The 15728-nt window shown below is 48.9% G+C and overlaps 1 protein-coding gene across 4 annotated transcripts in view; it reads right to left on the bottom strand.

Moving 5' to 3' along the window:
- LOC121459293 (oxysterol-binding protein 2-like) overlaps positions 1–15728 on the bottom strand; it is a 166107-nt gene that overhangs the window by 110630 nt on the left and 39749 nt on the right. For all 4 annotated transcript variants that reach the window (XM_041668848.1, XM_041668845.1, XM_041668846.1 and 1 more), the window contains exon 2: positions 10997–11205. In XM_041668848.1, the coding sequence (XP_041524782.1) occupies positions 10997–11205 (209 nt within the window). The remainder of the gene's footprint in view (positions 1–10996; positions 11206–15728) is intronic.

Raw genomic sequence — 15728 nt, 5'->3', positions numbered from 1 at the left:
CAGCGGTATCCGTCCTTTGGTCTGTCATGGCTTCCGTATCTGTAGCCAGGAGATGTCTGCTTGTGTCTTCCCTCAAACAGTGCCACACACCAGGGTCCCCGTTCCCCTGGTTTCTTACTCCACCCGAAGCACAACTGTCTTCTTCCTTTACGGGGCGCACTGGAGTCCATCTGCAAACCTCTCCCTAGACAGTGATTTCCTGACCTCAGTCTTCACTTCAGGCTTAGCCCCCCCGAACACAAAAGGACACGGAGGAAGGTTGTCTGAATGACGTGTGAACGTGAGCGCATGTGGAACATTTGGGCTCTGAGCGACTCCATGTGAATGTGGAGAGAAAGTGCTTCCCAGACGTGCCACAGGGCTGTCGGGAGGGAAAGGGAATGCCAAGAGCGCCCAGAGTCCTGGCCTCTCAGAGTCTGTGCCGTGACTGGCTTATTTCAACATTCTCTGAATTCGCGAACACATTGAAAGAAAATTCACTCACTTTCCCTTGTGTAGCAGGATTGGTTAAATTTTGCTTTGCAAGCACTGTGAGCTTCTGATTTCTTGGAGCTTAGTAATCATGACATGGTATTTATGAACAAATGAGGACCAGCTCTACATCAGGGAAAGTATTCCCTGCACCCCCAAATACACAGGAGAAAGGGGCCATCAGAGCCGCCATCAGCAACAGGGGAAGGGGCCATCAGCGCCACCATCAGCAGCAGGGGAAGGGGCCATCAGAGCCACCATCAGTAACAGGGGAAGGGGCCATCAGAGCCACCATCAGTGGCAGGCAGAAGGGGCCATCAGAGCCGCCATCAGCAACAAGAGGCAGGGGCCATCAGAGCCACCATCAAGCAAAGTGGAAAGAATAGACACAGGAGGAAGGACCATTGGGTCATGAGCTGTTCTGGTACCAGCTGCCCCACTGCTTCCAAAGCCTGATGTAACAAGCCTGCATGCAGGCTACAGGCATATTCGCCTTTCCCAGTACAGCCCAGGGGTAGCCATTATCCAAACCCACCTTCCAACCTGTACTCAAGCAATCAGATGTAAGATTCCAGGAGAAAGAGGTCACCTGGTAGGGGTTTTGGAAGAGGGAATGCCCACTGAAAACAGAGCTGCCTGGGATGGACAGTGACTTCTGGGCTCTCACCACTGAACTCGGCCAACTGTTCTGCCCGTCATTCTCCTAGCCAAAGGTCAGAGTCCTAGATTATGGTCATGCTGGTGTCTCTCAACAGCCCTTGATGCCCCTGGTTCCTGATCAGATCTACAGCCCTTTGCTCCCACCCCTGCCATGATCCCCAGGGGAGCACCACACCTCCACTGTGCCAGGTAGCTCGGGGTGGGTCTGTGCTCATTCCTGCTGAGGTCGTGGCTAAAGTGTGAGAGCGCTGAGCAGGTGGTCAGCTGGGACTTCACACATCATCAGATGACCGCAGAGCAGAGCCTGGGTCTGCCTCCAACCTCTGCGCAGTTGGAGTCAGGGCACAATCACAAAATGGAGAAGTCCATAGGGGTAAATTTTGGGTGCCCAAGTGGGCAGTTGCTTCCAGAGTATGCAGAGGTGTCTGGGTGTCATGGCAGTGTGGGTTTCCAGGCCAGTCCTACTCCAACAGCTGGTCCTGACTGGAGAAGACCCACAGATGGACAGAGCCAGCAGAGAAAACCCATTCTCCCCATCAACCAGCTGCTCCCTCAAGAAGTGTGCCATGCCTGCCAGGACAGCCCTGGCTGAGCCCCTGCACCGGTGATATGTCTGTATTAGCTGCTTTTCTTTCAGTTGGCCCATGGCTGCTTGGTCTCCTGAACTTAGACAGCATCATAGTGATGAGGGCTTGAGGCAGAGGGGTTTCGTCAACTCACGGCCGATCAGAAGCAAGGAAAGGAACAGGAAGGTGCCAGACACAGGGTTCCCCCAAGTGCTCACTGCCAGTGACTTCCTCCCCCCAGAAAATTCCCACCTCCTGAAGTTTCCAGACCCTCGTTAAATAGGACCACCAACTGGGGAACCCAATCCATGAGCCTTTGGGAGGGAGACCCTTCATATGCCAACACGACAATCTCCTTGGGAGATGTGACGTCATCCAGGGCTGGTGCTGTGATTCAGGGGGACAGGCAGCAGGTAGATGGGACAGGCACCGGAACCTGGTCTCCAGTGGAGCGGCTCTGTCACACGACCTGCCGCTGGCTGTGAGCAGAATGGCATGTGAAGGGTAGGGCACACTACTCAACAGCACAGCTCCCAGAAATGAATCTTGTTGTACCCACAGGGTGCCACTTTCTGCATATTGTCCAATAATCCTTCCAGAAGCTGAGCAAGACAAGGGAACTAGATGCCAGAAATACCTGGTTTAACCAGGGTCCTATGGCTGTGGGTGGGGACTGGGGGTTAACCCTGACCGACTGCCTATTTCAAAGATAAGGAAATAGGCACTGAGAGACCAAGGCGCTTAGCCAGTGTTGGACATGCCCCAACCCGAGGGATCTGCCTGTGCTACCAATGGCGTGCCACCTAACATGGAAAGTGGGAAGTTGAAGAAACAAAAAGCTAGCCAGAAGGACAGTATCAAGCCCTGACAAGGCCACTGGGCCACCACAAGACTCAGCTCTCAGCTGCAACCTCTCTGTGTCCCGGCTCACACATCTCGGGTGCTCTGCTTTGTCTCTCAAGCTAAGCTGAAACCAGCTTCACGGCCCTCAGCCCTGATTCCCTCTGTACCATAGAAACGGGTCTGTGCCCTCATCTGCCCTCATCCACACATCCTGACTTCTGTTTTTCTTCATCGGTGTGTAAGAGACTGTGTGTCACTATGTAGTCTGAACTGGCCCAGAACTCAGTGGTACCAGGCAGAGAGAAACCTCGCCTCAGCGCTTCCCCACGAGGAGGTTAGCAGATCTGCTGAGGGTGCCATGGAACACAGGCCGACAATAGACCCATGGTTGAGCTCTAACCCCTCTGCTATGCTCAGTGCTAGGTCCCAAGCTCACGGTGGATATTAAGTGCACGGGTTCTCTGTGCCCTGGAGTATGTGTGTGCACCACATACGTGCCTGGTGTATGGAGACCAGAGAAAGGCATTAGAATCTATGGAACTGGCGTTGCCGATGGCTGTGAGCCACCATGTGGGTGCTGCACATCAAGCCCAGGTCCTCTGGAAGAGCAGTCAGGGCTTTAACCACCGAGCCTTCTCTCAAGCCCTTATTGAGTTTGTACGGCGGAAGAGTGGTGGGTATCCGTCGACTCCTTTCCTTGCATTGCTTGAGATGACTGTGCAGCCCTTGTCAATCAAATTGGTATATTACATGGACTGCTTTTCTTTTGAACCTCCTTGAACTTGTGGAATAAATCCTACTTGATAATGGAGCACAATCCTTTACAAGTCACTGTTGAATGTTGTTTACATCCGTGCTCGTATAGGATGACAAGCCAAGTTTTCTTTTCTTGTAGAGTTTGGTGGATTTTGGTGTCAGGGATGGCTTTGCACAATAAGAATTATTTCTTCTTATTCGGTTTCTTTCCTTTTTTTTTTTTTTGATAGGACTGGTGTGTATGCTTCCTTAAGTTCTTGGTAGAATTCCCCAGCTCTGCCATCTGGTCCTGGGTTTTCTTTACTGTGAGATCTGATTCCCATGCCACACTTCTTTGCAAATGTTAAGATTTTTGCAGCTCGTCACAGTGATCTTGCTTAGACATTTCCCCATTTCATCTCGTCTAGGTTACCCAACTATATATAGTTCTCTTTACTTCTGCAAGGTCAGTAGCAATAACTGTTAGAAATAAGACAAGGCAAAGCAAAGCACACTGTCACTAAGACACAAAGGCAACCCACTGACTGGGAGAAGATCTTCACCAACCCCGCAACTGACAAAGGTCTGATCTCCAAAATATATAAAGAACTCAAGAAACTAGACTGTAAAAAGCTAATCAACCCAATTATAAAATGGGGCACTGAGCTGAACAGAGAATTCTGAACAGAAGAACTTCAAATGGCCAAAAGACACTTAAGGTCATGCTCAACCTCCTTAGCAATCAGGGAAATGCAAATCAAGACAACTTTAAGATACCATCTTACACCTGTCAGAATGGCTAAAATCAAAAACACCAATGATAGCCTTTTCTGGAGAGGTTGTGGAGTAAGGGGTACACTCATCCATTGCTGGTGGGAATGCAAACTTGTGCAACCACTTTGGAAAGCAGTGTGGCGGTTTCTCAGGAAATTCAGGATCAACCTACCCCTGGACCCAGCAATACCACTCTTGGGAATATACCCAAGAGATGTCCTATCATACAACAAAAGTATATGCTCAACTATGTTCATAGCAGCATTGTTTGTAATAGCCAGAACCTGGAAACAACCTAGATGCTCTTCAATGGAAGAATGGATGAAGAAAGTATGGAATATATACATATTAGAGTACTACTCAGCAGTAAAAAACAATGACTTCTTGAATTTTGCATGCAAATGGACGGAAATAGAAAATACTATCCTGAGTGAGGTAAGCCAGACCCAAAAAGAGGAACATGGGATGTACTCATTCATAATTGGTTTCTAGCCATAAATAAAGGACATTGAGCCTATAATTTGTGATGCTAGAGAAGCTAAATAAGAAGGTGAACCCAAAGAAAAACATATAGTCATCCTCCTGGATATTAACCTTCATCAGGCGATGAAAGGAGACAGAGACAGAGTCCCACATTGGAGAACCGGACTGAAATCCCAAGGTCCAAATCAGGAGCAGAAGGAGAGAGAGCACGAGCAAGGAACTCAGGACCGCGAGGGGTGCACCCACACACTGAGACAATGGGGATGTTCTATCGGGAACTCACCAAGGCCAGCTGGACTGGGTCTGAAAAAGCATGGGATAAAACCAGACTCGCTGAACATATCGGACAATGAGGACTGCTGAGAACTCAAGAACAATGGCACTGGGTTTTGATCCTACTGCACGTACTGGCTTTGTGGGAGCCTAGGCTGTTTGGATGCTCACCTTACCACAGGGCAGGGAACTCTGACTGCTCTTCAGGCTGATGAGGGAGGGGGAGTTTTTTGGGGGAGGGGGAGGGAAATGGGAGGCGGTGGCGGGGAGGAGGCAGAAATCTTTAATAAATAAATTAAAAAAAAAGAAACAAGACAAGGGCCAAAGTTGGTATGGAAGAGGAGCTAATGCAAAATTAATCTCCAGGAAAGAGAGCAGAGGGGCGTGGCCTGATTCCTTCCTGTGATGGGGTCTGACCAGCACTCTAAGGGGCAGGCTGAGCTAACAAGATGGCTCCATTTTTGTCTGGCTTTAGTGACTGTGGTCTGTTCTTCCTGTTTGTTGAGTCTCCTTTTCACATGGTTGTGTTTCTACAGCAGAAACTTCTGAGAGCTGCTCTTGCGTGTTCTCATCTCCATCGTCTCAAAGTTTGTTCCAGTTTCCCTTTGCGGTGCTCTGAATGAGACCGCCCCTCCTCCCACAGGCTCATATATTTGAATGCTTGGTCCCCAGCTGTTGGACTGGGGAAGGACTGGGAGGTGTGGCCTTGTTGAGGAGGTGTGTCACTGTGGGATGGGCTTTGAGGTTTCCTAAGCCCACCTCATTCCCAGTCTGCTTTCTGGCTCTCCGTCTTGGGTCAGATGTAAGCTCTCAGCGGTGGCTACGGCACCATGTGTGCCTGCCGCTGCCATGCTCCCTGCCATGATGGTCATGGACTCACCCTCTGAATCCATGAGCTCCCAGTAAACTGTTTCTTCTATAGGCTGCCTTGGTCGTGGTGTCTTTCCACAGCAATAGAAAAATAACCAAGGAAGAAGTTGTGTGAGGGAGTAGGGTTTTGCTGTGACAGGCCTGGCCATGCTGTTTTTGGAGAATAGGGAGAGCAGTTGAACACTGTAAGCAGAGTGTTAATGGGCCAGTAGTAGGGGCTTGGAAGATGGCAGTGCTGGGAGCAAGGTGGACAACGGAGGCCCCCCCCCCCCCCCCCCCCCGTCAGGAGGCTTCAGAAAGGAGCAATAGTAGTCGCTGGGCTAAAGTCCATTCTCACGATATTTTGGCAGAGGATGTGACTGCTTTTTGCCTTTGTCTTAAGAATCTGCCTGAGGCTAAGCTGATGAGTTTGGGATGGATTATATTGACAGTGGAGATGTCAAGACAGCCTAAAACTGGCTCGGTCATGTGATTATTAGTGATAACTCTTAAGCAAACCTAAAATGATAACAGGCCAAAACAAATACAAAGTAGTTTGGGGAGAAAAGGAACAGCAGGAAATTGAATGTTGGAGCCAAGGCTTGTGCTGAAGGAGGTGAGGGGAGGCCTGGCCCACACAAGATGAAGGGAGTGCTGCCCTCAGGGTAAGACCCCACCCAGCTAAGCTTCCACTCATGAAAAGAAAAGGCCTCAGGAATTATCTGGTCCTAAAAACTGTTTCCACAAATCAAAGCTTATTCAAATGTAACTTAAGGAGAAGGGCAGGCTCCTCACCAAGCACACAGCTGGCTTGGCAGCACTGGCCATGTAAGTCTAGCTTTGGAGTCGTGAGGGATACAGGAGCAAGGGGTTGTGGGATCTTCCTCTGTGGTTAGGGAGAGTCACTGAGGGGGGTGTGCACCAGGAGTCCATACACGAAAGCCTGGAGGGGCCACTGTGTGAAGCTGTGGAGTGAGGCCTGGACTGCGCTGGAGACCCCAAGATATTAGAGGTGGCAGTGCTGCAGGATGTCAGCGGAGGAGAGCTGCACAGAGGGAGGGGAACCAGCCTGGGAGAGAAGCAATACCGTAAGGCAGTGTTAAGAACAGAGAGGAACCTTTGCGGTTGGGCCCAAACCACGGTGGGTGACAGAATATGCCATGCAGAGAGAACTTGAGTGTGGAGTTTATTGAGAGAGTAAGGAGAGGGAGGGAAGGGAGAGAGGGAGAGGGAGAGGGAGAGAGAGAGAGAGAGAGAGAGAGAGAGAGAGAGAAGGGAAAAAGATAGAGACCTGCCTCTTCAGAACTGCAGGGAAGAAGGGGTGGAGCTTGTCTCTTAAAGGGACCTTTGCGCCTGTGTACAGATTAGTCTGGTCAGCATACAGCCTGGGTACATCCTGCCAGAGGCCAGGCCAGCAGAAAGCCTGGATCCTAACAAGCAGAGCCATCTAAGCCCCTGACATCAGACATGGAGCTACAGGATTTGGAGTTTGCCTTGCTGAGTTTTGGTCTAGTTTGGGTACTGGCTGGTTTTATGTTTCAACTTAATGCAAGCTAGAGTCATCAGGGAGAAAGGAGCTCAGCCGAGGAAAAGCCTCCATGAGATCCACCTGTAAGGCATTTTCTCAGCGATCAATGCGGGAGGGACCAGCTCATGGTGGGTGGTGCCTTCGCTGGCTGCATATGGTCCTGGGTTCTATAAGAAGGTGGGCTGAACAAGCCAAGAGAAGCAAGTCAGTGAGCAGCTCCCCTTCGTGGCCTTTGCATCAGCTCTTGGTTCCAGCCCAGCTTGAGTTCCTGTTCTAACTTCCTCTGATGAGGGACTATGATCTGGTAGGGTAAGCCAAGTCAATCCTTTCCTCCCCGACTTGGTTTTGGGTCGTGGTGTTTCGTCGCTGCAATAGAAACCCTAACTTTGGCTCGGCATTTCCTCACTGTGTTCCCATTCTTCCGGTCTGGAAAGATAACGTATATTCTTTGGCACTGCGCGTTGAAAGCATGTAATGTGCTTTTTGGATTTCACAGGGAGTTCCAATTGAGAGCTTGCCTTGAGTCTCAGACGAGACTCTGGACTTCAGACTTTTAACAGTGAGGAGACTGTGAAAAACTATGGGGACTTTTGAAGATGGAGTGAGTGAATTCTGCAGTACAATAAGGCTACACGTCTGTGGGGCCAGGGAGTGGAATGTGCTGGTTTGAATGGGACTGTCCTCTTAGGTTCAGCAGGTAGTGGGACTTTAGCTGAGTTCTTCCATCCTGGAACCCACAAGATGAACCTCTGTGTTAAGTCGGGGGCGTAGCCCCAGCTCCTGGCTTGGAATTGCATTGGTCTGGACTCCAAATCCCAGAATGCCAGGTCCTCACCCCTCCCTTGGGGGGGCGGGACCAGGACCACTCCCACAGGGTATTTAAGTGGCTCCCAGAGGAGGAACACGTGGTTCCTGGTTTGCATGTGTTCCCCCCTTTCCTGTCTCCCTGCCAGGCACCTGAGAGCGCCGTATTTAATAAAACAATGGGCATTTTAATTTGGTTTGATCTGACCTAATTGGATTTCTTTGCGCCGGCAGAGCCGCCCATTTTAGGATTTTTTTTCTTACACTTTGAACTCCACAGTGTAGGAGCCAGCCATGATAAGCTAAGTATGGGCAGGTCACCCAAAGGAAGTTCTTTACTTCCAACCGTTATCACCTGCCAGAGTAGAACTCGGCTATCAATAAATTTAATAAAAGGCCTGAGTCTCAGTAGTTTACCCTGAAGCAATACCTGGCTGCAGGAAGAACCACAAACTTGAGATTATCCAAGCACCACCCAAAAACAGACCATCCAAAGGAAATGCCTAACGTTCCAACCCGATGTAGATAGGACCACCTGGCAGCACACACTCACCAGGACACCCCGAGACAACTGTCAGCCAATCAGGGGTCCTGAACCTCAGAGACCCCTCACCCGCACCTTTACTACTATAAAAACCCAATTCTAACTGAGCTCAGGTCTCTCTGTTTATTCCAATCCGTTGGACATATGGAGAGACCGAGTTTGCAAACTTGCTTAAAATTTTTGCTTTTACATATGGAACTCGGTCTCCTTGTTGGCTTTTGTGGGGACTTTGCGGATTTGGGCATAACACACACAACACAGTGGCACTCATACACCTACATATACACCACACACACACATATATACACATATACACCATGCACGCATACACACATATACACACTTATGTACCACACACATACACCATACACACATAAACACACATATACACACATATACACCACACACACATTCACACATATACACAGTTATGTACCACACACACACACATATACACACATATACACTACACACACATTCACACATATACACACATATACACCACACACACATGATACAGTGGCACTCATGCACCTACATATACGCCACACACACATGCACCACACACAAAAAAACACATACATAAACACCACACAATTCACACAATAAATAAATGTAAATAGTTAATCTAATAAATATTGCCTATCCACCAATTTTAGAAGCTATTGTAGTCATTCATTCAGAGAAAAGAGGAAGCAAGTTCCTCCATGAGTGGCAGGTTTCCTCACTTGAACAGCAAGGCTGACCTGAGTGCCCACCCCATTGTCACCACAGTGGTCGTCCACAGGCAATCACAGGGCCCAGCACAGCCCAAATGCTCCCTGCTGAAAGACTACACTTCCCAGCTTCCCTCGCAGACTATGGAAGGCATTTCCACCCTGACAAAGGAAGGGCTACATTCTATCTCCTGGGGGCATTTTGGCCATCTGCCCGAGTGGGTAACAGAAGTGTCCCCTCCCTGTGAGTAAACATGGTCCTGCCTAAGGTCCTACTGAGCCTCTCTTTCTGCCCACCATCTCTCTACAGCTGCCCTAAGCAATCTAACACAGCCCTTGCATTAAATCCGCTCCCAGCCTCCTCCACTGCCGTGTCAAATCTGCACATATGCATGCTTGAAGTAAGACACCTGCAGGCCACTCCCTGGGCCACTGTGCAGCGCAGAAAAATAAGGAAACAGTTTCAGGTTAGAGAGATGTCTCAGAAGTTAAAAGTAATTGCTGCTCTTTTAGAGGACCTGGGCTCGGTTCCTAGCACCCACATAAAGTCTAACAATTGCCCATCTCCAGTCCCAGAAGATGGAGCCCTTTTCTGGATGCTGAAACACCACACACATACACATCACACACACACACACACACACACACACACACACACACGCGCACACACACACACTTTGAACAGACATGTAGGCAAAACACTCATACTCATAAAGTACATAAATCTTAAGAAACAGCCTAATGGCTCATCCCCAGACAACAGGTTAAAGGAACTATGGTACCTCTATACAGTGAAAAACCAAGGCAACGCTTTTATGTACTAACAGGGACACATTTAGGATAAACAGCTAAACGGAAAGGCAGGGGAGTGTTTCATTTTAGACAAGTATCTCCTGGAGAACGTGTGCAAAGTCGCCACCTCTCGCACCTCTGGTGGCCTCCAGTCAGAGACCAAGGTAGGGAGCTGGGGGCAGGAGTCCAATATGGGTTTTCCTCACGGGATTTTAGAGCTATGAGCTTATAAATCATATCCGGTAGCGTATATTTAAAAATTAGCTGGGTGGTGGTGGTGTCTTTAATCCCAGCACTCAGGAGGCAGGGGCAGGCAGATCTCTGTGAGTTCAAAGCCAACCTGGTCTACAGAGTGAGATAGCAGGGATTGTTTCACAGAGAAACCCTGTCTCTAAAAACAAAAATCAATTTAAGAATGTAAAATAGTTTGGACCGTCGGAGTTGATGTCTTGCCTGGCCAAGCTAGAAGGGGAAACCATCCTCAGTGCTCACTATGTAGTCACTGGGGAAATCGAGTCTGAGGTCCTCCTGGACCCCCATCCAATACTGGGCCTGGGTTATTACAATATCTGAAACATTTATTAAAGTCCTCAAAATCATTCTTATTCAAAAGAAGGCATACATAGCCCCTGGCACTGGAAGCTTGTCTGTGCCCAGGTCAGCCATCCACAAACACCTTGGTAGAGCCCCTCCCTCACTGTGGAGGGTACACCTGACCAAGTGGGAAGGGCACATGCAGGCCTTGGGCCTTCTGAACTGGACCAGACTCCCTTGGGTTTCCTGGTCACTGCTGTTCTCAAATGCTTTTGATTCCCACTTCCTCTGGTGGGACACCATGGCACCAGTCACACACACCCCGTGCTGAGTGGGCACTACCTGGCTGAGTTTTCATCACGCAGATAGCCTTGGCCTTGGCCAGCTCCAGTCACACACACACCCCGTGCTGAGTGGGCACTACCTGACTGAGTTTTCATCACGCGGATAGCCTTGGCCTTGGCCAGCTCCAGGACGGTGATCCACTGCTGCCGGTCCACCTCGGAGCCGGCCTTGAGGTGGTAGGTCCTTGCCCCATTGCATAGCAAGATTCCACAGGAGTCCTCTGTGTCGATGTGTGCAGAGGCCAGGTTGATGGTTCCACGGCAGGTGTGGGCCATTTCACCCTGGTTTCTGTGGGATTCAAGAGAAGGTATGAGGTGAAGCTCCCGAACCCAAAACTTCCAGGCAGAAGAAACTCTTAAAGAAATCTTCATCTCCACCCCCGGAGCTGGGACATGCCCTGGGGTCACCAGCGGGAAAGAATGCCTTATTGGGACGACCTGTTTGGGTGGGTCAAGGAGGACTCTGAGGCCTGTCTGCCTACTGTGCGGAGAGGTGGAAGGGATGTAAGGTGGCATGTGACTGTGCTCTGAGCCCTCAAGCTGTGACACTAGGAAATGGAGATCCCCAACAGGCAGAACAGGTCTGCGGCTTCAGGCCAGGATCTTCCCACTAAGTCTTGGAAGCAAAGAAGGAGATGTTGCCACTAGAGCAGAGACTGGAGGTCAGGAGCTCAAAGGGGAGGACCCAAGGGTACCTTCTGCTTTGAAGTAACCCTGGAATGGTGCTGTTCTCGAGACTGTCATTCTGTTTCACCAAGAAAGCCACAGAGCAAAGATGCTATCACTGTTGCTCAAGGCAGTGACAGGGCTAATGGGATGCCACCTCATGTCAGTGACGAGACTGGGGAGCTCACAGCACCAGAGGAGAAATAGTGGGGACAAAAGACTGTATTATCTCCAGCTGGGCCTGTGTCTAAAAGCCGAGATCTAACTGTCGTGAATGAATTCACTTTAACTCACTCCCTTGGACACTTGAAGAAAATCCAGAACTCCATGGGAACCCCAGATCTCGGCTGTTACAGAGGGAAGAACAGTTGGCAAGCGTCTACTACTGCCAGGGGGATGAATTCACTTGGCAATTTACTGCTGTGCCCAGTATTCTGGTGGTCTGCCATCTTGACTACATCTGGAGCCAACTAAAACCCAAGTGGCTGGGTACACCTGTGACAGATTTTTCTTAACTAAATCATCAGAAGTAGAAAGACCCACACTTAATCCAGATCTTTTGAGGTGAAAAGATCCACCTTTAATCTGGGCCAGACCTTCCAGCGGCCCAGATTCTAGTCCTATATAAAGGACATGGAAGAAGGAAGCTCTTGTTCTTTGCTTAAGGGAAAAGGTTATTTTGGCTCATAATGTAATCAACAGAGCTCCAGAAGTCTCCGAAGTGCTACCCTTCCAGCTCTGCTGCCCACGACACACATAGATTCTATCGGGGGCCGTGGCGGGGTGGGGGCATCCAGCCTATGCCAGCAGTTTTCCTTGGCAGATATCCTACGACCCTCAGGTGCTTTCTGCAAGGCACTAACCTTGCTGCAGAGTCCCTGGCCTCTGCAGCTCTCCACGATCCCCCTCAATCTTGTATCCTCCATGCCTTCATAACCAGCAACCACATGGATGCTGCCGACAAGCTCTCCTACCAACTCAGGATGTGGCCACCCTGAACCACAACTGTATCAAGTCTAAGTGTGTTGACGCTGGGAGACACTTTCTTAGGCAGTTGCTTCCAAGGAGCAGCTTAGGCTGTCTTGATTTAAATGACCTTAGACGCACCTGATGGAGTTTTGCCCCCAGACACCTTCCCTGTCCCCCTCTCCTTGTGCAGCCCAGGAAGGTTCTCGCAATTCAGATCTTTAACAGCATGGATGACATCAGCTCCAGCACGAATGCTCTCCTGTCCTAAAGTTTCGTCTGAAATAAACTGGCCCATTGTTTGTTGGTTTACTTCACTTCAGGTTCTCACAACATGGCAGAATAAAAGCAGACTCTTGGCAAGAATACGTTTATGGCCCCTAGTTAATTCTCTGAAACCTCCATCCATGTTTCTCTCAGCGCTCTTGTCTTCTAGGCTCCAATAGAATGGTCCGTCAAGCTCTGCTGACAGCATTCAAGGTCTTCCACGTTCCTCCTACAAAACATCCCCAAAGGCCCAAAAGCCAGAGGTCAGGTTCATACAGAAACGGCCTTGCTTCCAGTACCAGCTTCCATCTTAGTCTCTTCTGTGTCACTGATGAAAACACCCTGAGGGGATAATTTAAGGTTTATTTTGGCTCAGGGTTCAAGGTCCTGTCCATCATGGTGGGAAAGTTAGGGCGGCAGGGGTCTGAACCAGCTGATCACTTCACATCCACATCAGAAAGCAGAAAGCAATAGACAAACAGATGCATGCTACTGAAAGACCAGCGAACGATGCTGCCTGCTGTAACTAACATAATTATTTTCCACAGCAATTAATGCAATTAAGATGATCTTTCACAGAAATTTCCAGAGCCCTTCTCCAGGTAATCCTACATTGTGCCAAGCTGACATCAGAACAGCCATCACAACACCCAACAAATCAATCCCCTATCTGAAGACTGCTTTACCTTTCTGATTTGCTCTGCTTTGGCCACGCCCCTTAGAGAACTTGCCGGGCAGAGCTGAAGCCAGGCCCAGCTCCCATGCTGGCACGAGAGGAAAGGTGCTCTGAGCACAGACTTGGCAGTGCTGGGGGTGTCTGTCGCAAGCCTCACATCGTGGATTTAATTTTAGGATGGAGACTGGGTGTTAAATGTTATAGTGACTAACCAATAGCACCATGCTAGGCAGACTGGTTTTGGATAAGCCAAACTTGGAAGACCAGGAAAATTCACAAGGCTTTCAGAGACCTGGAAAGGCCCCAGCATCACAATGCAGGAGAGCAGGAGAAGAGGGGAACAGGGAAGTAGGGGAACAGAGGAGTAGGGGAGCAGAGGAGTAGGGGAGCAGGGGAGTAGGGGAACAGGGGAGTAGGGGAACAGAAGAGTAGGGGAGCAGAGGAGTAGGGGAGCAGGGGAGTAGGGGAGCAGGGGAGTAGGGGAACAGGGGAGTAGGGGAACAGGGGAGTAGGGGAACAGGGGAGTAGGGGAGCAGGGAAGTAAGGGAACAGGAGAAGAGGGGAACAGGGGAGTAAGGGAGCAGGGGAGGAGGGGAATGGGAGCAGGGGAGCAGGAGAGCTGGGGAGCAGGGAAGGCAGAGAAACAGGCAAAGGCCTAATGTAAAACTGGCAGACACAATAAAGAGTTAGACTCCTTATACCCAAAAGTCAAAACAGTGAGTCCTGGACCCAATATCAGAAAAGAGAGAGGATCAACAGCTCCAGAGGTTTCTGTGGAAACACAGCAAACAAAAGTGCCTCATGCATAGTGGAGATGGAAGAAGCCAGGCCAGTTTGTGATATCAGGGTTGCACTGTAAGTTATCCACTGGGCATAGTATAGACCACAGTCCAGTATATATATATATATATATATATATATATATATATATATATATCATATTCATATGCATATATATATATATATATATATATATATATATATATATATACTGTGTATATAACAAATACCCAGCAGTCTGTTCAGGTTCAAGCAAAGGACTGTAGGAATAAATGGGTGAGAGGTAATATATTTATCAGAAGAAGCATAAACACAATTACAGACTGTGATTGTTAAGCTTGCCAAATAGCACACACCTCTGGGTGGGTCTGTGAAGGTATTTCCTGAAAGGATTAATAAGGGTAGGCTCCCCCAGAATGAGCAGACCCTTCCCTTGGCAGCCCAGATATAAAAATAGTTGAGGGTAAACCAGAGCTGCCTTTGCCTGCCCTCCTTTACACCGTGCTGGTGAGTGCATCTATTCTGTTGCTCCTACTGTAGCTGCCATTCTCTACTGACATCCACACCCAGCTTCTTCAGCCTTCCAACATGAACTCTCCAGGGACCCTCCAGGCCTGCAGCACCAAGTCAGGACTACTGAGACATCTCGTCCTGTGGATTGAGCAGACATGGGGGCCGCAGTCTTCCTGGTGTACAGACAGACAATGTTGAGCTATGCAGACCAAACTGCATATAAGCCAATCTCATAAATCCTTCCTTTGTATTACATATTCATAGGTTATCAGTCCTGTTCCTCCAGAGAACCCTGACTAATACATGGACATAGATAATCACTAATACAGTGTAGAATTCAGAATTGCATTACAAAATAGAGGAAAGTCAAGACTGGACAGGCGGTTGAAGTTCAAATGAAGCCTGGCACTTGGGTGGTAACCTTGTCACAACGTTGTCGTCCTGGGTTTGGTGAGTTACTGACACTCCTAAAAACAACCCCTCATCTCCCACGTGAGCAGCTCTAACAAAACTCCTGGCGCCACCAACACAAACAAAAGCAGGCATGAAAGAAAAAGGGGGTTTGGGTGAGAAGAAGAGGGGCGTGGGCCAGAGGAGGGGACAGGAGGGGCAACGGAGTGACTATGATCAGATTGAATTACATACATAAAGAGAATCCACAATGAAACCCATCATTCTGCATAAATAATTATGCTAGTATAATATTTTTTAAAATTTAAAATATCAAGAACATCTGAGAAAATGAAAATAGAGATTAGCTTTTCTAGTTACAGAGCATTCAAATAAACGGAGACTTTACTCATAACAAAAAAAATTCAAGGTCTTCAATTTTTCAGTTTCTATTTTATTTGTACTATTTGGAAATCATGTAGTGGGCTGTATAAATCTGGGGCTCAGGGCCTCTCAGAGTCTTGCAGCCCAGGGGAATTCCTGGCCTTGGAGTC

This window comes from Microtus oregoni, unplaced genomic scaffold (assembly GCF_018167655.1).
Source record: "Microtus oregoni isolate MIOR12 unplaced genomic scaffold, Mior012 000019F_ref0000042, whole genome shotgun sequence".
NCBI classification, from domain to species: Eukaryota; Metazoa; Chordata; class Mammalia; order Rodentia; family Cricetidae; genus Microtus; species Microtus oregoni.
The sequence above is the reverse complement of the archived record's forward strand: the minus strand, read 5'-3'. Positions and strand labels throughout refer to the sequence as shown.